The 22,673-nt window shown below is 38.9% G+C and overlaps 1 protein-coding gene across 1 annotated transcript; it reads right to left on the reverse strand.

Moving 5' to 3' along the window:
- Positions 1-180: 180 nt before the first annotated feature.
- LOC139969580 (uncharacterized) lies at positions 181-21,101 on the reverse strand. The gene is made up of 11 exons (XM_071974680.1): positions 20,840-21,101; positions 15,861-15,895; positions 11,799-11,935; positions 10,804-10,854; positions 7,273-7,436; positions 6,409-6,523; positions 5,400-5,453; positions 4,194-4,414; positions 3,127-3,201; positions 1,918-2,023; positions 181-1,057 (listed from the first exon to the last, which is right to left on the reverse strand). The coding sequence occupies exons 1-11, from the start codon at positions 20,933-20,935 to the stop codon at positions 1,011-1,013; spliced, it is 1,101 nt and encodes a 366-aa protein (XP_071830781.1). The 5' UTR covers positions 20,936-21,101; the 3' UTR covers positions 181-1,010.
- Between the last annotated feature and the right edge of the window lie 1,572 nt (positions 21,102-22,673).

Raw genomic sequence — 22,673 nt, forward strand, 5'->3', positions numbered from 1 at the left:
ATGGAAACTATTTTATCCAATGATGAAATATTTTTTACGTCTACATAACCCTTAAATCATATTGCAATTTATCTGCCTGTTTAAATTGGTTTTATTTAGCTCATCATCATTTCATTTCTGCAAAAGGTGAAGTTTGTGGAACTTCCTCTAAAAAAAAAGTCTTTAAAATATTAACAACCCATCACAAATAAGAAACGGTTCTTTAAAAATTCTCTTCGACATAACAGGAAGAACAACTTACGAAATGTCATCACACACTAAGGCCACTGGGCAAATAATATTAAGAAAGATCACCTATTATTTTTTGAAGTGAAGATAAAATTATTTTGAAAACGTGATTTGGTGGTATTTTCATCAAATATGTTACAAAGCCAACAAATATGTTAACAAAGAAAAAAAAACAACCCATCATTGTCTGTAAAAAGTGAAAGCGAACTTATTTTAGACCCCCGTCACACGTTCATCTTTCAGACATAACGCTGGTCCGACCATGGTACGGTTTGCGTGTGACCGCTCTGTACTATGGTCTGACGATCGTCTGACCATCGTCCACTAAAAATGGTAATTAGCATCCTTAGCCCCGAATTAACCGTGGTCCAACCATCGTTAGCAGGAAGAACCCATGCATGTGACCGCAATTGCATTATCCAACTATGCATTTTAGCGTAAACACTGACATTATCTACTACTTACAACTAACAACCCCGCGAAACGTCGTCAAAACCGTGACCCTTGACCGACCCTACGCAACTGTGCATGATAGCTTTGCAAAAGTATAATAAGCTCACTGATGTATGTGTCCGCGAATAACTATCGTCCAAATATAGTTCAAAGTCATGTGAGTATGTGTGACTGATACCGTAGTTAGTTTAATATGGTCGGACTATAGTTAAAAAAAATATGGTCGGAAGATGCAATTGTTATACGTGTGACCGTGGTCTAAGTTATCAATTTTGAATTTGGATACATCTAAAAAAATTTAGTTAATAAAGATTTCAGCTGCATAGTCATCAATGGAGAAATCGATGGTGTGATTCTGACAAGGCACCTAAAAGACCTGAAAAGAGAATTGAAATGGAAAAAAATATTTACAATACCTCTCTATTATCAACTATGGTTATAGGTTCTATTCGCCAAACTTATAAACAAAAGTTTGCAAAATGAAAGACAAAAGACACATAAATTTCCGCCATGAAAACAACTTTCGAAAAATTGTGATGTTTTAATACCAAGTCTACTCTGCTAAGACCTTCTCACTTGCATCCTTCTCACCATGAGAACAGCTCTATTCTGTGTTAAGGTGTTGTTTACTATTAAGAATAACACACCAGAAAAATTCCACTTCATGACCGGTTTCGTCCTTGTGTAACATTGTCAGATCGAAAAGCACCAGGGGTGCACTCTATACAATCATAACACTTGGGTAATACACCCTCAATGACAGTTAATCAAAGCCAATTTATTCGCTTTAACACACCAGTAGAATCACTGTGGTCGAGTGGTACGGACTTGGGTTCGTGACACAAAGATCCGGGGTTTGATTCCTACCTTCGCCTGATGAGTCCCCAAAAGGACGAAACCGGTCGTGAAGTGTAATTTATCTGGTGTGTTATTCTGTACTTATTTGCTCTCTCTCTCCACCTCTCTCTCTCTCTCTCTCTCTCTCTCTCTCTCTATATATATATATATATATATATATATATATATATATATATATATATATATATATATATATATATATATATATATATATATAGAATAATTCCTCCAAACAGCTAAGTTTGGGATATATCTCAGCTTAAAAGTCGCGTCTGGGAGCTCTCTCATTTTGTAAAACTGTGTTGTCATAGTGCCACTAGGGATCTGTGATGATAACATTGAGAGATAAAAGAGGATTGACTGTTGGCAATTCTTTACCTTTGGTTTCTAGCCAGGATCTAGAGAATAACCTATTGTAATATCTCTGTCCGTTGTCACATAGACAGGTAGCTATTGTGTGTCCTGGTCCCATGATTCTTGCAACCTGCAAATACAAAGAAATTTCAAAATACTGACATTGAAATAAAAAGGTTAAGGTTCGTTGCCTATGCATTGCAGACAACGATCAAATAAAAAACATCAGTTAATTCCTTCAATCATCTCACAATCATTAAGAATTGATACGGGGGGAGGGGGGGGGGAGGCAAGGCCATTTTCTTTTTACGGCAAGTTGAGAAATTGCCTATAAGCTTTTCATATGAATGGCAGGCGATATGACAATTTTCCACTTCATCAAAAGCAGATCAAAGCACTTCATTTTCTTTCCAATTTTGAAAGATACTAAAGTAGTATTTCCAAAGTGACGGCATCGTATCAACTTTTATTCTTCCACTATTTGGTTTCAATTTCAGATGTTCAATCAAATGAGAAGAAGTGTAACGACTGCGAACGTTATGACAGTACCTACGGCAAATTGACTGAAGTTGCCATCAGAATGGGTGGCACTATGGCAAGTGGTAGTGGCATCGGTGCCAGTTTGCCGTCGATGCCTGTCTGTTAATTTGTGCCATGAGAGTTGATTTTGCTTTTTCTACTTTCAGTTCTTGTTTACAAGTTAGGATTTTAAAAAAAAACAAAAGAAGACTATTTTACTAGTAATGCTTGTGGCATAGACAATTATCCCTTTACGTTTTATTTCTTGGTTCCTTCTTCTACGGGGGAAGGGGAGTATGGTGGGGGCAGGTTGCAGGAAGAGATGCTCTTATACACCTTGAAAGGGTCTACTAATCCAAAAGTTTGATCTAAAACTTCCTTAGAAGTCTCTTCAATCAGTTAATTTCACTGCCTTCTAGTTTCTTATCTGGCGTTATATTTGTTTTGTTGCTCTTTATGTAATTTCATCTGTTTGTAAACTCATTGATTGACTGATTGATTATGCATTGTTAGGGTTGATCAATTAATTTATAAACTGAAATTTAAATTTGGAACATTGATTGTCCATAATTACTGAAGCCAATGAAACAAACATATTATACTACACAACTCCTCAAATAATGAAAGATGCGTGCAATTAAATCAAACAAGATTTAGTTTAAAATGACAGAGAAAGTTCAAAATTCCATTCATGGCCACAGGGTCAAAAGTTACCTGTACAGCAGCTGTGACATTGAGTCCTGTGGAAGCACCTACAAAGAATCCCTCTTCCTCAAGAAGGCGGAATGTCTGAAATTGGAAACGATACAAAACTCAATTTATGTTAAATTCTGACAAAGTGTATGTGAGGATAAAGATTTGTAATTTAGATTTTTTTAATATTTCTCAATTTCTTTCATATGTTAGATTAATCTTGTTTACATAATAGACCTGTGTATATGTCTTCTCTTCCAAAAATCTGTTCTGCACCCCCCTCTCCCAAATGTTGTATTCCCACCTGTCCCCAATGTAGTATCCCCACCTCTCCCCAATGTGGTATACCCCACCTCTCCCCTAAAGTGATATCCCACCTCTCCCTAATGTAGCATCCCTAACTCTCCCCAATGTGGCATCCCCACCTCTCCCCAATGTGGTATCCCAACCTCTCCCCAATGTGGTATGCCCACCTCTCCCCCAAAGTGTTCTCCCCACTTCTCCCCAATGTGGTATCCCCACCTCTCCTCAATGTGGTATCCCAACCTCTCCTCAATGTGGTATCCCCCCCACCTCTCCCCAATGTGGTATGCCCACCTCTCCCCCAAAGTTTTCTCCCCACTTCTCCCCAATGTGGTATCCCAACCTCTCCCCAATGTGGTATCCCAACCTCTCCTCAATGTGGTATCCCCACCTATCCCAATGTGGTATCCCCACCTATCCCAATGTAGTAACCCCACCTCTCTCCAATGTGGCATCCCACCTATCCCAATGTGGTATCCCCACCTCTCTCCAATGTGGTATCCCCACGTCACCCCAATTTGGCATCCCCACTTCTCCCCAATGTGGTATCCCCACCTCTCTCCAATGTGGTATCCCCACCTCTCTCCAATGTGGTATCCCCACCTCTCTCCAATGTGGTATCCCCACCTCTCCAAAATATGCCATCCCATCCTCCGCTGTATCAGGTATCCGACCCTCTCCCCACTGAGATATATACCTGCCTCTCAAAGTACAGTATCCATATCTAACTGTAAATGTTTATGAGTGTGTGTGTGTTAACATTCCTGTAGGAGTGGAATAATTACCATATTAACAGCATCTACATCTTTTATGGCCAGGGCATCGTCGATGGGGGCGCCCTTCAGGTTGTCAGTGAGTCTTCCTTGTCCGATGCCTTCGGTCACCGACGAGCCTTCGGTTCGTTCAAATTTCCCGTGTTTGAAGTAGTTATAGAGCACGCTACCTTGCGGATCAGCGAGGAAGACCTGAACGTTAGGATTCTTCTCTTTCAGATACATCCCAACACCTGGTTGAAAAAGTAAAAGTAAGAAACACATGAACAAACCAAATTTCCTTCAAAGTAAGCAGAGAAAATTAAACTAAACTAACATGAAATGGTACTTGCATATATAGTGACAGACATAGTCTACATATATCATTGTGGGCTTTATGCTGGGTCAGGTGCAAAAAAGGTACCAGTCCATGAGACAGAAGGCATCAGTCTACATATGGGAAACTAATCAGACTATGAGAGAAGAGGCTTCCATTAGTGAGAAATGTCCGTACTAAAGAGCATATCAATCTAAGGATAAGGAAATGAAAACTTTGAAAGGAAAAGGCATCTTGTTCACGACAGGGAAGAAATAGTCGAGGAATGAACAGGCATCAGACGACGAGCAAAGAGGCATTCATTCATGAAAGAAGAGGCATCGGCTCGTGAGAGGTAACGGACTGAGTTTAAAAGTAGAGAAGGCGTCCGCTTTAGTACAAGAAAGAATAGATGACAAAGTCATCAGGGAAGAAGGCATCACCCGAGGTGAGAGAAGGCACCAATTCAATGACAGAGAAACACATGACTCTACGAAAGGAGGCATCAATTCCTACAAGGAAAGGTATGACTCCATAAAAGAAAACTAAAGCATTTGGAAAACAGAGGCACCATTCTGTTCTAATGCAATGGAGAGGAGTTGGCAACAATCTACCAAGGGGTAAAGCATCTTATAATGCGAGAAGCAGTATCAGGGAACAAGATGAAAGCAACAACCAATGAGAAAAGAATATATATATATATATATATATATATAAATAGATATATAGAGAAACCGAATGCATAGATCGCAAATGGGCAGGATTCAATCAATACAAGATCTTACGACAAATATCAAGTAATAGAACACGTCTGCAAAAACAAAATGTCAATTCAGTAATTTTCGGAGAGAGCATTTGTCTAAAAATCATTGCCATTTCAAGAAACATTCTCAACTGTAACCAACAGATATTTATTAACTGACCTGCCAAAGTACCACCGGTTCCTGTTCCAAACACCACAGCGTCGATTTTACCATCTGTAATGAAAGATTGATTCAACCTAAAATGTTAAAATAATTTTTTTTTTTAATTTGAAAAGTAGGGGGCATCAACACACAATGAAGTATTAATTTGCAAAACGTTGTCAAGTATTTCATCGATTTAAACTCCAAGGGAATCATTTATCCGGTACCACATAGCATCACAAAATGCTTTGCAAAATAATCAAGTCACTATACAAGATGTATGGCAGTTTCTTTTACTTAGAAAGCATTGCAATTTTTTTTTAGAAAAGTTCATAGTCTTCAAAAATTGCTACACAAAATTTGAACACTATATAATAATTATCTCTGCACTCCCCAAGTCTTCACTTAGTTTTAAGATATGAAATTGCAGGCCTCGAGAATTTTCACGATTTTGTTTAACCTACTTGAGCACTAGCAAATCCCAGTGGTTAAAATCAACTTCCCACCTTGGTGTCAAAATAACACTTGGTGTCCAATAAACATTTGGTGTTCAATGAACACATGTTATCCAATGAACATTTGGTATTTAATGAACACCTTGGTGTTCAATAAACACTTGGTGTCCGATGAACACCTTGGTGTCAAATGAACAATTGGTGTCTAACGAACAGTTGGTGTCTTTATTCCTTTGTTGAAGCCTTACAAAGAGACAGCACCGCACTACAGGCTCGCAGCTAAAGCCTTCTCAAAACTCTTCATAAGAGTAGCCTACACTCATGCCAAACCTCTCGTTAAAGTAGCCCTTCAATACATATGAGTCCAGACATTTTCCAGCCCATACTAAACAAAGCCCGGCACTAAAATGCCTGCAGAATTACAAATCCCTCCGTAGCTAGCATGCAGTCCTGGGGGGCAACACACCCAGGACTTATATAAGAGCACCTTACTATAAATCTTGCAGATTTGGGGGGGGGGGGGACCTCTACTTGATGGTAGCCTAGAAATCAGAAGAGTAAAAGACAATGACCTGTTTCTCGCCATATTTCTGGTCCAGTCATTTCTATATGAGCTTGTCTGTTGGCTGTGTTATCAAACTGATTGGTCCAGACCGTGTTCTCTCGCTCGTCTGCGTATCTTCTTGCCTTTTGACGAGCCAAGAAATGAAAAAAAAGGGTATAAAATTAAAACTAAAAAACTGTATCAAGATTGTAACATTTGCACACTTCAAAGCATCTGTACTGTAACATACATTAAGGTCATTTAGGCACTACCGTTTGTAGAAATGTCAAAAGTTTGAAAAAGCAAACTTTAACATATCATCTAGCAGACACTTTTGAGAATAATGTCAATACTCACAAATGTTATAGGAAAATGGGGGGGGAGGGAAATCATACTTTTTACAACTTTTTTTGGCTTTATTATTTGAATTATAACTCGAATTGAAGCTGATAAACTACAAACATAGTTGTGGGAATTCCGGTATCAGGTCGCATCGAAAATTGATCAAAATCGGCACAACAGAGACACTTTTAAGAGAAATAGTTTTTGCAACAATAACAATAACACAACAAAACTTTAACCTCATCCCATTGCATTGCTGTGGCGGAGTGTATACCTAGACGGGTCATAGCAAGGTGGGTTATCCATCCAAGAGCAATCTACCGTTTCCCATCTGAAATGACTTTCTAACTTGATAAGATTCCCAATATGACTTAAAATTTTTAATTTTAAAGCCACCCGATGTGTAAGTTGTAATCCATAAGCCCTTGCGGGTTTCTCCCACATTTGCGGTCGTTTAAGCGTCGTCAAAATAACTGCTGATTATTATTATCATTATTAAGACGAAAAAGAACTAGAGCAAATTACGATAAATTAAATTTAAGAAACTGACCTGGTGGTTATAATTGTCAGGATTATCAAAAGGAACGACAGGAACTTGGTAGACGGTGGCTCCCAGAGTAGTCAAGGCATTCACCTTCTCTTGAGATTGGTTATCGGGCATAAATATGACGCACTTAAAACCCATGGCGTTACATATATGAGAGATTCCGATACCTGCAACATCAAACAAAAAACAAATCAAGCTAGATAGTTCAGAAAGAAAATAGACCAGTGATATTTATCTTTCAATTAATAGTGTTTTAAAGGTGGGTTTAGCATCGCGAAGCGACGATATTTGACAGCGACGAACATTAAGTTATGAATATATATGATTGTATGAATGTGTGCAATAATATGCAAATTTGTACAGATTACGACCAATCAGCTTGGATGGATTTCCTAGAGCCCTGCTGGGTGGTCACAGAGTCTGATATGATTAGTTACCATACTTGGGATATATGCAGATTTGGAGGTAATACTCCACTCTGATTGGTCGGTAAGTGAGCATGTGATATCTAGAGTCTGCAAAACTTTTTCTGGCCCCCGTGTTTCAGTCCGTATACAGCAGAGTGTTATAGAGATCTGTTTCCACTTTCGTACAGCGATTGCTCGAACCCTCACTCCTTGAATTTCAAGTGACTCACTGTTAAAACTGTTTGCTTTATTGAGTTTGTCCGTAACCTTTAGTTATCGTAATCTGCTTGCCAAGCCACAGAACATCCAACGTTTACAGTGCCCCCTTTTTTTTTTCGACGACCCAGAAGTGGGGTGACACGAAATGCGACAATCCATATAAAGTAGGTTACAACCATTTCTTAAACTTATCCTTGCTATGGTCATTATACACAGGAGCAAACAAATATATATGCCAAGCATTTTTTTTTTTGGCATTTAAAAAAAAAAAATATTTGGAGAAAGGTTTATTCTTTATAATTAATTTTTTTTTAATTTAAGCATCCAAGTGTTCCTCCCCAAATGCATAAGTTGCTTTTTTCATCAAAAGTCACTTGGGGAAATTAAGTAGAAACAACAGAGTCAATATTCTGTACATCAGACAGTACCCGTAGTAAGTTGTACAGAGTGATAGAAACCCGACAAAATATACCTAAATTTTCCAATGTTTAATTGTCAGACCAAAAAATCATTTCGCAATCATGACCTTACAAATTCATGAAAAGTACAGTTCTTTCTGACGCACATGGCAACGTCTTTCTTTCTCTTCTAAATCGATATTTCAATAGATTATTTCGTTCAGGTAACGAATAAAGATTACTATCGTATAAAAGGAACAAATCAGCCCACTATATATATTTGTGCATGAGTAATCAGATTGTTGCCAAATCCTTTGAAGCACTGTGGTTCTCAGTTTGCTGACGTACTTGTTGATTTGAAACCGATGCTACTATTGTTTTGTAAGCATAACTCTACTTTGTTTTGCCAACACTCAAGGCCACTGGAATACAATCAAGGTCCTGAACATGTGATGGCTTGTTGTGACACACCCTATAAGGTAGAATAGAAGTTCTATAGCTTTGAAAACCTTTATTCCTTGTGATATGTCTGTGAGCTTTTATCATATAAATATATATAAATTTGATCTCTAGAGTAAGGCAAAAATATGTCACCAAAAACAGAACTAGTATTGTTCGATACAGGTGACAAACGCCTACAGTGGAATTACGACCTTCCTTACCGGTTTCAAACCTCTGGTCATACAATCAGCGTCCATGGCCTAGTTGGTTAGGGTGTCTGCGTACAAAGCAGAAGGCCCGAGTTCGAATCCCAGTGGAGGCTGGAAGTTTTTTCACTGTTCTTGATTTTCCAACTCATTACGATTTTCATTTATATATATGTATATATATATATATATAAACTGTAGTACTGTGTTCCATTCAATACTTATAAAGTGTTTCCTTTTAACTATTTAAAGGCAAACTATTATGGGAAACTGAAACAAAACAATCATTTGTAAAGAGCAAAGAATTTTACTTACTATAGAATGGACTTAAATCCTGTGAACTCACAAGTATAAAGCCCTGTGTGCTAACAATTAGCTGAGCAATCCACGTGTGCATTAATTTGCTAAGTCCGAGCCATTCTCTTTCTGGTCCTAATTCCATTCAGTACAACCCAGAAAGCAGCAGGGGGAGGCATTTTTTATTCGGCTTTTAAGGTTGTAAATAATTAAATCACAAAGGAACACAGGCTACCAAATAATAAAGCAATTTCAAAAAAATGACCTTTTCATCAATACAAATTATTCATTGTGTCTATATAATGAGCAGGTCAAAGAGAAACTAGTAATTCGAGAGCCTCTGACAGTTTCATTTCAGGATGGATTCTTGTAGAACAAAGCCTACTATAGTAATACCTGAGCGACAAGGTAACTGTGCAATGAACAAGTGGTAGGTCTATACAGTTCAGAACCTGCTTTGTAAAAATAGTATTAGATATTTGCAGTGCCTCGAGACACTGAAATACCAGTACCCTCAGTTCATGAAAGTATGTGACTTGTGGACACCCTTTTTTACATTAATTTCAAAGAGTTTAATAATGCTTGGCCAACACTGACACAAATGTTTCCGTATAATAAATACTCTTCTTACAACATTGCCATACATTTGAAGGAGACTGCTTAAGATGAGAGACTGGTTCTAAGATCTGCAGCAAGTTTTGGGGGTGGGGTGGGGGTGGGGAGGGGGTGGGTGGTGGAAGTCCGTAATGACAGAGTTTTTCTCCTAACTCTTAATATTTTCAGCATCTGTCAAAGGGCCGCGATATATACTAAACATTAAAGTCAAGTCTGTCTCCCTCACTCCAGGTGGTCCATATTTGATCCACTGAAAAACCATGTGTTTATAAAATCATTACTCGAGATAGGAATACACTAGAGAGCTTCCCATAGCTTTACTTTGCACATAAGACAGCCTGCATCAATAAACAACATTTATCCGAGGGGGTCACATTGACTTTTGTCTTTTTTGTCTTTCAATATCCAAATTCATATATATTCTATGTTGATGTCTTGTGAAAAGTATTAAATTCCTGCCAGATTGGAAATCTGATGTTTCCCTGCATTATGGTTTGAAAACAGTTACCCTTCTAAAGGACCCCCCCCGAAGACCCCCCTGAATCACAACAGTGTCAGTCGCGCTGGGTCACCCCTGCAATATATAAATCGTACGTACTGTGTCAAAGCCTGAAAAAGTTCAATTGTCGGAATTTTCAAATGATGTCTCAATACATAGCAGTGACCGTAAGTAGGTCGATGACAATGGGTATCCGATTCCAAAATATGCTCTTTGAGACCGCCCGAGCCTGTTTGCGATCTTGTGCACCGATGCGTTCACCCGTAAATAATAGAAAGTATACATCAGAAGACTATAAAGCGACAAACTAATAAACGATGCCTTACATACAAATACTACAAATACACGGTTGCCTTGACTAAAAGATACAATAAGTTCTCAACACCTGAGGAAAGCCAATGAACCATGAACCACAGACTGTATTGAATTTTCCTACCGTTTGCATGACTTACCGGTGTTGCCAGCTGTACCCTCTACGACCGTTCCACCGGCCTTTAACGTCCCTAAAAAAGGAATTGTTGAATGAGAAAAGAAAATAAGGTATCACCTGAACAAAGACAAAAGAAGACCATTGAAAGATGAATTCAAGTGTACTAAACCCTCACCTACTGTCTGTCTGTCTGTCTATCTGTATGTATGTATATCTGTATGTCTGTCTGTCTATCTATCTATCTAGCTGTCTGTCTGTCTATCTGTATGTATGTATATCTGTCTGTCTGTATGTCTGTCTATCTATCTGTCTGTATATCTGTCTGTATATCTGTATGTCTGTCTGTATATCTGTCTGCCTGTCTGTCTATCTAGCTGTCTATCTGTCTGTCTATCTATCTAGCTGTCTGTCTGTATATATGTCTGTATATCTGTCTGTCTGTATATCTGTCTGTCTGTATATCTATGTAGCTGTCTGTGTGTATGTCTGTGTGTATATCTGTCTGTGTGTATATCTGTCTGTCTGTATTTCTGTCTGTCTGCCTGTCTGTATATCTGCCTGTCTGTATTTCTGTCTGTCTGTATATCTGTCTGTTTATCTGTCTGTCTATCTATGTATCTATCTAGCTAGCTGTCTGTCTGTATGTCTGTCTGTATATCTGTCTGTATATCTATCTATCTAGCTGTCTGTCTGTCTATCTGTCTGTATATCTGTATGTATATCTGTATGTCTGTCTGTATATGTCTGTCTATCTATCAATCTGTCTGTCTGCCTGTCTATATGTCTGTCTGTACATCTGTATGTATGTCTGTCTATCAATGTCTGTCTGTCCGTCTGTCTGTCTGGCTTGCTTGCTTATTTTCTTTCATTCTTCTGTTTTTTACTTACCTACTCATTCTGTGAAATTTAACCCTCCTCCTCTTTATTGGAAGGCATCTATCATGGCCGTTTTAGAATAGATCCGAAAATAATAAAAGCCTATATTGGCGTAATTTACCAGTTGTAATGAAGCCTTACCATTGTCCACTGCCTGCTTAACGAGAAACAGGGCGGCTCGATCTTTCACGGAGCCTCCTCCGTTCGCAAACTCAGCTTTGGCGGTTATGTTACATCCAGTCTCTTCGCTGACTTTGTTCAGCCTAACCAATGGTGTCCTGTGAGGGAAAAAAAGGAGTTGTAGTTTTATTTTAAAGACATGGATTGCCAATTGGAAATTGTGCGTCTCCCTGACTATTTTATGGGCTCGGGTCAACCTAAACAAAATGCCTCGTTCCTCAAAACACTGGTACACTGGTCTTTTTTTGTTGGCTGTTGTGTTCCAGACTTGCGAGTGGTTTCCTTTCAGAGAAATTGAGACTGCAGGACACAGAGCACAGTACCCCACTACAAATGGTTTACTCATTGAAAAATATCCTCAAACCCATTTCAGGTGACCGACCCTCTCTGAGCCAAACTGCTATATATATCAGCTCGCTTTGTTCACGGCACCCAGTTTCTTCGGTGTAACACAAAGTATGTATCATATCAAAGAGGTTGGGCTATAGTCACAAATGTGTCTTGTCTGATTTCAGATTACATCAAAAATAAAATAAAATAAAACTGTTAGTAAACTGCTTATCCACTCGAGAGCCTGTGTAAGAGAACGTGTAAAAGTAAGTTGGCCTGATGCTTTGATCCTAGCAGGATCTTCTTCAGAGGCTAAAAAAAAAAAGCCTCTGAAGAAGATCCTGCTAGGATCGAAACTTTAGGCCAACTTACTTTTACACATTCACATTATATGTAATTTGTCTGCTTTTTGTGACACATCCCAATCAAATCTCGTATTGACTAACTAAACAGTTTGCATTCTACCCTCCACTACCAATGCCAAGTTTCTAAGGGGACGTTGCCCCCTTCACCCCCAGAAAGGACCCAAAGCCAGGCACCTTGACCCCCCCGCCGTGAGGGGCAATCGCCAATCGCAACGATGCCTTTTGCATCATGTTGCCCTAAAAAGGTTGCACACTAACTTTAAAAATTTGGACACCCACATCTACCCCGTATCTGCCCCAACCCCTGGAGGTATCTAGCTGTACAAAACAACCTTCCATGTCCTGTCTGTTTGTTAGTTGACCTTGCTTAAAATATTACTTAATCCTCCAACACTAACACTGTGTCATCCCTGAATCCTTTGCAAACAGTCCACCCATTTCAACAATGCAGGGATTGATTATTAACCAACAAAAGCATAATCTAATTAGCCTTGATCTTTTCTGAAAACTTGACCTCTCCATTATAATCGTTTACTTATCCCTTGCATATTTCATCTGAAAAAGCTCTTTTTTTAGTATTCTTTTACCGCTTTTTGCAAGAATAGATAAAAAGGAAACCCAAGGGGGGTTATGAAAAAAAAAATTCGCCCATTGGTTGATGATTCACAATAGCCGGGTTTATAGTTATTTTAAACCAATTTTGAAGTTATGATATTTGCCAAAGTTGACCACACAGTTTCAGATTTTTTTTTATCCGACAGTTGTGTGCTTTGGGGGGACGTACAAGTGCTGACAATTTAGTACCTGCACATCACATAAGTCGTTATCTCCCATTCTGGGTATTCTCTCTCTCTGTTCCATATTCATGTTTAATGATAGCTAGAATTTTGAAATGTTGAATATTTTCGCCACCTTTTTTTTGTGTTCAAAACAATTGTAGTTCCACTCTAGTTGTCTAAAGAAGCCATCATATTGTATAATGTTAGTACCACTCCTAGATTATCTCATTCAAATTCATGTTAAATACTAAGAAACACCAAAATTATTTTAAAATACTCAAGTGATCACTTAGACTTTGCAGATGCATGTATTCTAACAGAACAATATAATAAAAGTAAAGGACAGAGGGGTATCTTTTCGAGACGATTGTCTGTTAATATTTTCAATTTTTTTTAAAATTAAAATTGTAACATTCTGATATGGAAATTTAATTTTGATTTTAGAGTGCTTTGTATCAATGAGGTTAATAATCAACCGTCTACCGTGTGTTTATCGCAGGATAATGCACTCGTTGGGGTTTATAACCCTATGGCTGGGTGCACTAGGACTATAGCCTTGTGAATCGTTTGGGTTAATTACTCTTGTTCGATTAACCCTTAAAGGGTGTGAAGAGTCGAGCAAAAAGAAACGTCTCATGCTGGTAAACTGACCTAGTTTCGAATGAGGTGTAACAGAAGTGTTAGACACCACCATCGATCCCAGAAAGTACGCACACAGCTTGCTACCGTAGGTAATTAGCCACTAGTGTACAGTCAGTACATACAGCTGCAGTCAATACCCACAGCACAGTGTGTAAACGATACAGCGATGGACATCTCAGGTCCAGCTAAAGATAACAAGGTATCACGTTTCATTACTGTCTGCATTTGGTAGCGACAAGCAGAAAAATTCACTTGCAAGCAGCAGAAAGTTAACTTTTTCAGAGTGCGGCACGTGGTTTGGGGCGAGTCTTCAATGCCTTTAAATAACTTGCTGACTACGTTATTTTTCTAAAACTTTTATTAAATATGCTGTACATACAGTATCTAACTACTGTCAGTACTAAGACATCTTTCTAGAATTTTAAAGATGCCAAATCGTAAACTTGCTGACTGTATTTAATCATAATTATAAAGCTCATATTAGTAAATACAATATCGTCCATGAAACTTTTTTCACATTTGGATACGCCCGCCTCTCACAGTAACAACTGCAGCCAACTGCAGCCAACCAAAAAATTAATCAAGAAAAACAGCTAATGGCTGGATAAAGAGCTATACATAAAAAATCACAAACCAGTTAAATAAAATTCAATTTTGTTTTTTGTTTATGGCACAAACTATGTTGACCAGTATTATACCCGAAATTATATACTTAGTTAGTCTAACTCAGGGTTGTCCAACCTACGGCCCGCGGGCCACAGTCCGGCCCGCAGCAGGGTTGCGTCCGGCCCGCCCGAGACGCTCTACGGTGCGAAATTTTAGTGAGCAGATTTATTGATAACAATTTGAAGCTATGTAATCAATCATTCGAACCTTCTGGGTTCAAAAAACTGCATACAGGTCAATTTGTGTGACACTCTCTCAGCGGAGGGGGGGGGGGGGCGGCTGAACTTTATTCATCTGTTTTATCAGGAAGGAAAATAAACTTGCGCTCCGCGCAGTGCTCACATGTTGTTGCCTTGGGCTTCGGGCAAAAAAAATCGAAAAATCAAGCGTAGGGTACATGCGGCCCCCTCCTTCATCATAATCATTCCATGTGGCCCTCCTCTGCAAAAGGTTGGACAACCCTGGTCTAACTTCTTGTTTTCTAAACGTTATGGAAATTGACTGTGACACCATGGCAATTTACCCACATAAACAGTACTGTATGTATATCATAAAGAATATATAATACTATTTTTTAGGCTTGGCTGTGTCAACAATGAACTAACAGAGCATACATCACCCCCTATTGTTATGTGATTGGAATACATGTATGCCTTAATAATAATAATCATAACAATTATTATAAATGAGACTTATAAAGCGCCAAATCAGTAGCCAAAGTCACTGCTCAAAAGTAAAGTTCTACAAAGGCAAACAGTGCATTGAACAATACGTATATATATATATATATATTATTATTAGAAACTATTGACCCATTCCAGTCAACTCTATTTAAGCAGCGAACCTCATCAGCTTGAAAACTGTTTTTAAACCCACAAAATGTGGAATCTAAATTTATATTCCCTCAACATACTGTACAGTGCATAAAATCTGCAATTACAAAATACTTCTTATATATATTCTAGGCTGAAGGTATCAAAGGTCACTTGCAAATCTAACAACATGTAAATATTTTTTTATAAGGATATATATTCAACTTGACATACAGTTATAGATGCAATTAAGTCTTTTAAGTCAGAAAACTTAAGTCAGAAGTCAGAAAACTTAAGTCTGAAGACTTAAGTCAGAAGACTTAAGTCAGAAAACTAAGTCAGAAAACTTTTAAGTCAGAAAGTTAAAGCATTAAATCGGAATAAATACATACAAACAGAGAGATATATACAGTACAAGACCAAAATTACCTGCCCACCATACCAACGAATCCCATTCGGACATCCTGGAAGGGAGAAGAAAGAAAAGAAAACATTATAAGGTATCTTCTGTATAACACATGTATGCACTTTATTCATCCAAACATCTTAACTTACAGACAGAGGCAATAAAAGAGGGTTCAATCTGGTGCGAGGGAATGGGCAGGGGGAGGGGAGGCGGGAGGGAGGGAGTACAATAGATTAAAGTAAATTGAAGGGCAATGGGATATGTGATATTTGAGCAAGCTAATTGAGTGGTGGGGCACATATTCCTACCCCTCTCTCCTCCCCCTCCCCCCCCCCACCCAACCATCTCTCCCAAATTTGTTGCCCCTTTTTACTGGCTACTGTTGATTACTACAAACTCGGAATGCGAATTTCGTTTGTGATATATATATGTAAACGTGTACCTGTAGATTTATTTGCAAAACAACAGCGACCAGAGTGGTAGGGCATGTACTCCTAGGTACCCCTCTCTCCTTCCCCCCTCCCCTCCCAACCATCTCTTCCAACTTTGGTGCCCCTGTTTACTGGCTACTGTTGTATACTACACACTCGGAATGCCAATTGCGATTGTGATATGTGAACGTGTACAGGTTGCAAAACAACAGCAACCTTAGTGGTAGGGCATGTACTCTTAGGTACCCCTCTCTCCTTCCCCCCCCCAACCAAGTAACTCTCCCAACTATGTTGCCCCTGTTTACTGGCTACTGTTCTGTACTACAAACTCGGAATGTGAATTGCGTTTGTGATCATTAGACAAGATATGAACGTGCACCTGTAGGTTTATTAGCAAGGACATCGACCTATAGCTTAACCCCCCCCCCCCCAACCCGCTCCCCAGAATTTGTTCTCATCTCTTAACACTATCTTTCCTATATGGGTGTCCAGATTTGTAGGTACTGTACAGAACGTTGTAGTGAGTTGTAACAATTACAGTGGAAAACAACAAATGCTGATTGTTTCATTAAATGTACAACACAGACTGTACAGTGTACTATAAAATAATCATAATAAATGGGACTTATATAGTGCCAAATCAGTAGACAAAAGTCACTGCTCAAGGCACTTTACAAAGAAAGCAGATTAATTTACAAAAGAACAAAAAGATGGGTCTTAAGTAGACTTTTGAATGTAGAAAGTTTAGAGCATGTTCGAATGTGATAGATCTGGTAACTTTATAAGACAACTTCTAAGGCAAATGACCTGCGGCCCTCAGGAAGGGAATTTTAAAATTAATCCCTATCAACACACTTCCTTTATATCGCCTGTTATAACAGAGCAATGTTTTGATTCGACCGCAAAATAAAAATGACAAAAGACAAAGAACAATCAATTTCACTCGAATGACCGAAACGAGAATTTAAGATAAATCAGAAAAGGTGTTTGATCGGGCTGTGACCAACTTCCTTGGTGGGTTTTTAAGTTTTGCTCTGGTGAACTGGCTGGCATTTTTACACATATTTTTAATGAAAGTTTGAACCAATGTCACATACCCCAACTTCTGGAAGAATACCATAACATCCCCAACACCTACTGTACCTCAAGGGTCAATGACTTCAGACCCATACAGTAGATCTTGCCAATGTAAGTTTTGACTCTATGCTGACGATTTTATTTCCATATATATTTAAGATGTGAGGGCGTTGTGGTCAAGTGGTTAAGGCAGTGGACTTGTGATCTAAGGATTACAGGTTCAAGCCCTGGCCAGATCATTGCGTTGTGTCCTTGGGCAAGGCGCTTTATCTCCATTGCCTCTCTTCACCCAGGTGTATAAATGGGGACCTGCGAGTTAACTTGTAAATATAGTTGCGTGCGCCAGTTTGTGGCTGCACCCTACGGGAAGTCCCCCGGGGGACACGTGGTTGTGGTGCACTGTGGTGCCCCAGGAGAGATTGATTGAATTGTGCACACTTTGGTGTGTAGGTGTGTCAAGTTACCAATGACCAGGGTTGTAAAGTCGTGTGAGAGGGCCTTGGCCCTGAACAAGACTGTAAACCTAAATAAAAGAAGCATATCCAAAGTCCTGTTTCTTAATTTTCCAGTTAGCACTTTTAATACTGTACTACCTAATCAGTTACTTCATGAGTAAAATACCTTTGTTGAAGATCCCTGGATTATGCACTGGCTGGCTGATTTCATGAAAGGGTGGTCCATGCAAATTAAATTGAAAGAGGGTTTATACAACAAATCTGAAATCAGCATTGGGGTCCCCCAGGGAGGTCCATTGTCAGCACTGTTATTTACAGTTTACACTGACGAAATAAGATCGCAATCTTATTGTTCTGTCATCAAATATGCAGATGACACAGCAATCTGTTAAAATATCTAAATCCTCACATAACATGGGTCAAAGTAATTATGAATCTGTGGTATCACATGTTGCTACTGTCTGTGATAAAAAAAAGAACTTACTTCTGAACCCAAAGAAATCTAAAGAGATGCTTTTAGAAAATTCCAATATTAAACATGAGGGGCTACTCGCTGCCAAAGCAAGGAAAACTGTGATACAGGGTGCGGAAGTTAACCGTATTGAACTGACGATGTATTTAGGGGTGTGCATATACAATAAGCTTAATTTTACATGTCATATTTCCAGAATTTTAAAGAGGGTTTATGATATCATTTTTACTTTATCTTTGATTGCATATTTTAAGTTAGATGTAAGAATGGAAGTTTTTCATACCTATATACAGTATTATCTCATATTATATACGCTGTTCCTTCCTGGTACCATTTTTTACTTGTAAAGGATCAGAAAAGAAATAGATCATCCTTGCATATCTGTGCCAAAAAACATAGGGTCATACACTTACCACTTACAGATTTTTACATTGTTTATCTTAAATTCTATATTCCCCTTAAACTGCTTTTTTATTTTTGGGGAGGAGACTCTGGGAGGGGGTGATAGGTGGAGCAGTGATCAGTGACATAGCCAGGAAGGCCAAGACCCTCAAATATTTGTCTGCACCCTCATCTTTCATCCCCCTTCTCCCCCTTGCCCCAAGAAAAAATGGTCAGATTTTCTTCTCTTTTTCTTAAACAATACGTAGTGCTTGCCCCCCTGGGAAAGCTTAGGGACACCCTAAAAACAAGGAACTCTACCTATGAAATATTACCGATGCAGTGAAACAATTGTTTCGTATCCTCACTCTCTTTTCCACAACGACATAACATTGGGGTATTTAGGTAGTTCTCTTAATATTACAAGCTATACCCCTGACCATTCATTGAAGTCATAAAGGGAGTAAAGAATCGCGCACAAAGAAACATCTGATGTCGGTTATCCGACATAGTTTGGAATGAGGTGTAACAGAAGTGTCAGACACCACCATCGGTCCCAGAAAATAAACACACAGCTTGTAACCGTCGGTAATTAGACACTTGTGTAACAGTCAATACATACCGCAAGATTTAAAACCCACAACACAGTGTACATAGCAGCGATGGGCATCTCAGGTCCAGATAAAAGATAACAAGGTTTCACGTTGCATTACTGTCTGCATTTTGTAGCGACAAGAAGAAAACTTCACTTGCCAGCAATGGAAAGTTAACTTATTTTAAAGGGCGCGGCACACGGTTTGGGGCGAGTCTTCAATGTCGTTAACTTGGAGTGCACTGTTGGCCTATCTGGTGTCTGGTGTAGCAATTCACTTTGATCTAACAGCATTTTCATGCTTCGAATATGAGTGTGCAACAGTGAAAGTTTTGTGAATTGTTTGATGCTTAGATCATCAACTAGGCCTAGTTCTGTTATCAAAGTTTCTTTTGAGAGTGACCATATTATTTTATAGGAAACCAGTGGACATGTATGATACTGATCATGTGATTTGCTACAGTGTTAAAGGAGATAGCATTCGATTCTTCCCATAAAAGCCCCCTTGAAATTGGTACAGCTGCAGTACCTTACAGTATCATAGCTTCTACTAACGTAAGGACTAAAACGAAAAACAGATTTCACACAGTTAGGCTTATATGTAAAAACAAGTGCAGATCCAAAAACCAGAGGTTGGTCCTTCAACCACAACTGGCACACTGCCATTAGGCTGAGACGAAGGGTGCTTTAACTCTAGATCCGGATCAGATCCCGACATCAGGATCTGATCTTGATGTCAAGATCCCGGTAAAGATCTGGTCTGATCCTCCTATTTTGATGCTGGCAGAGACCAGGATCTGATCCCGACATGGAGATCAATTTTGCCATGTATAACAGTGACCCGAGATATCCAGATACCGCATTACGTCACATGCATTTTCGCGCGAAGTTCCAGTCCTGTATCATACATTTGCTAATTCCCACGTAGATTGATGCGTGTGGGCCGCACATAAGCCGTACTAAGGCTATACACCATGACAAAGAAAGTTTAGGAGTATACGTAGTACGCAATCCTCAGCTGCGCATGACACATCAGATCTTTTTACCAACATCTAGTGAGAAGAGTGGTAGGATCAGAGTACGACTCAAGTGTAAATGCTTCAGGAACAATGCATAAGTTTACCCCATGGAGAGATGATCCTCTGATAACATCTGAGGATCTGATACGGATCTAGTGTAAAAGAACCCTACTGCTATAACATTAAAGGTCTTAATAAGTAAAGGCGATGCCTTGGCTTAGCAACTTATAACTGTGCTGACTTAATTCAAGGTCAACATCAACTGATCAAACACTGAACTTGCCATGTCTAACCTAATTAAGCATTATGCTAAGTACTAGGGTAGCGTTATGGATGTCCACCAAAGCATAACCTAGGTAGATTCAGTGATACTAGGGACTAGCCTTTACCTTGGTCTCAATGAGTCTTGCTTTAATTAGCCTAGCCTACAGTAGGCCTAAGGTTAGGCTCAACGTAAGGCGCGTAAGTTAGGCTACCACTTGTAAAACCACACAGACTCGAAAGTTTATTTCTTCATCCTCAAAACATTCATATATGGGAACCACGAGCCTTTGTTCATAATTAAAAGACAATACCTTGGACAATTTTCTCTGTGCTACGACCAGCAGTGGTAAAACTCGTCGTGAATTGACTTTTGTTGACAACAGTTTACGAGAGATGGAAGCTGCCATTTTGATAACCTCGATCAAGTTCTCTGAAATCCGAATGTGACAATCTGTTACTTTATCCCCTGTGACGAGTAAAATTATTGTAAATTCTACGATGAAAAAATAGACTCTTATTATTTAAGACACTGCAAATTCCAACAGTGGCTGGATTTAATTGAACGATTGAAATTTAGCAAAGTCATTGTTGACAGAAAGTTCGCTGACCTGGGTATCCAGGTGCCGAAAAGAAGAACACTCAAAGCTGTCTGGCATGGTTTATTCCACCATGGGGGTTTACCTCCATGATTCCACTGATCTGTGGTTTATCCCATTGCCATAGTTTGTCAACAAAACAAAGTTAAATGTCATTTGAAATGAGATGTCTGGGGCAAGCAATTCTGGAAAATTGTTCGAATTTCGTCACTTGAAACGTACTGAAATGATTGTTGCCAAAGTCTTCATCAAAAATGGCTATCATTATAAAAGCAAAATAGAAGAATCTGTTTGAAGACCGTGTAGTTGTGAACAGCATGTCCGTAGCGTGTCCATGATGTTTCGGGAGTGCAGAAGCTGCGCATGGGCAGTGACGTCGCCAGACATTTCAGTCTTGGGGGCACAGGGGGGGGGGGGGTACAGCACTTATTATTCAGGGTGCACAATGTTCATTCGTGAATGCCGTCATGGGGAACGGGTTAAAAGGGGATGTCCCCTCCCGTTTGAGAAATTTTCCTTACTGAAAAATGGAGGTGCATTTGTGGGAGAAGCCAGCGGCGAATGAAGGATTTCACCGACGCCGATCGACATCAATTGGATTCTCGGGGGACCGCTCCACAAAAAGGGAAAAAGTTGTGCAATCTGAGACATATTAAGACCATAAACAGTAAGTCTATTAAGACCATAAACAGTAAGTCTATTAATAAGGCCTTAATGGAAGGTTACGTTTCGTGATTCTTTCTTCGACGACGACGACGATGACGACGATGACGACGATGACGACGATGACGATGATAATTTAACAATAACGGCCTATGGTGATGATGATGTCAAAATACATAAAGATGCTGTAAAACATTTACGATGATGCAGTAAGGATAGGCTATGTGATGATCATCTTATATAAATATATATATATATATATATATATATATATATATATATATATATATATGTATATATATATATATATATATATATAAATATATATATATATATAAATATATGTATATATATATATGTGTGTGTGTGTGTGTGTGGGTGTGTACATGGGTTGGGTGTTTTCTCATCCATATCATTTTCCTTTGTGTCGTTTTTAGTTGTTATAGGTTGTATTGGCCTCACATTATAGAGTCCTATTCAATCTGTTTTAAGATTAGTTCAGCAGGGACAGAAATCAAAGCGTACATTTGGATATCTAGTGGAAGTTCGTGTACCTCAGCGCCTCGGGACTGTATACAGGGATCGATCGGATATATATATGTGTCTTTCTATAATCACGTACAGTGAAAATTATTATGGAGTTCCAAGGACCCATTTTCATCTTTCTCTGCCTAGGTCTCTTTGTTGAAGGTAAAGACGTGACCGTTAAAGTATACAAGTGGTGCCTTGGAAATTTGTATTTGTCTGCATAAGATACTTCCCTTTCTGCAGACTTAGCAGGGGAAAAATAAGATGATAATATTACGGTATATCACCTTATAATGAAGCGACACTTTACTTACTTGCCTTTATAGCTTTTCTTTCTTTTTCTTTACTTTATAGCTTT

Source organism: Apostichopus japonicus, chromosome 7 (genome assembly GCF_037975245.1).
Source record: "Apostichopus japonicus isolate 1M-3 chromosome 7, ASM3797524v1, whole genome shotgun sequence".
In the NCBI taxonomy this organism is placed as follows: Eukaryota; Metazoa; Echinodermata; class Holothuroidea; order Aspidochirotida; family Stichopodidae; genus Apostichopus; species Apostichopus japonicus.

Coding starts and splice junctions, on each gene's coding strand:
- LOC139969580 (XM_071974680.1), bottom strand. CDS start 20,935: ATGGCAGCTTCCATCTCTCGTAAACTGTTGTCAACAAAAGTCAATTCA. Junction 15,896..20,839: donor CACAGAGAAAATTGTCCAAG/GTATTGTCTTTT, acceptor TCTCCCTTCCAG/GATGTCCGAATGGGATTCGT. Junction 7,437..10,803: donor GGGTACAGCTGGCAACACCG/GTAAGTCATGCA, acceptor TTGATGTTGCAG/GTATCGGAATCTCTCATATA.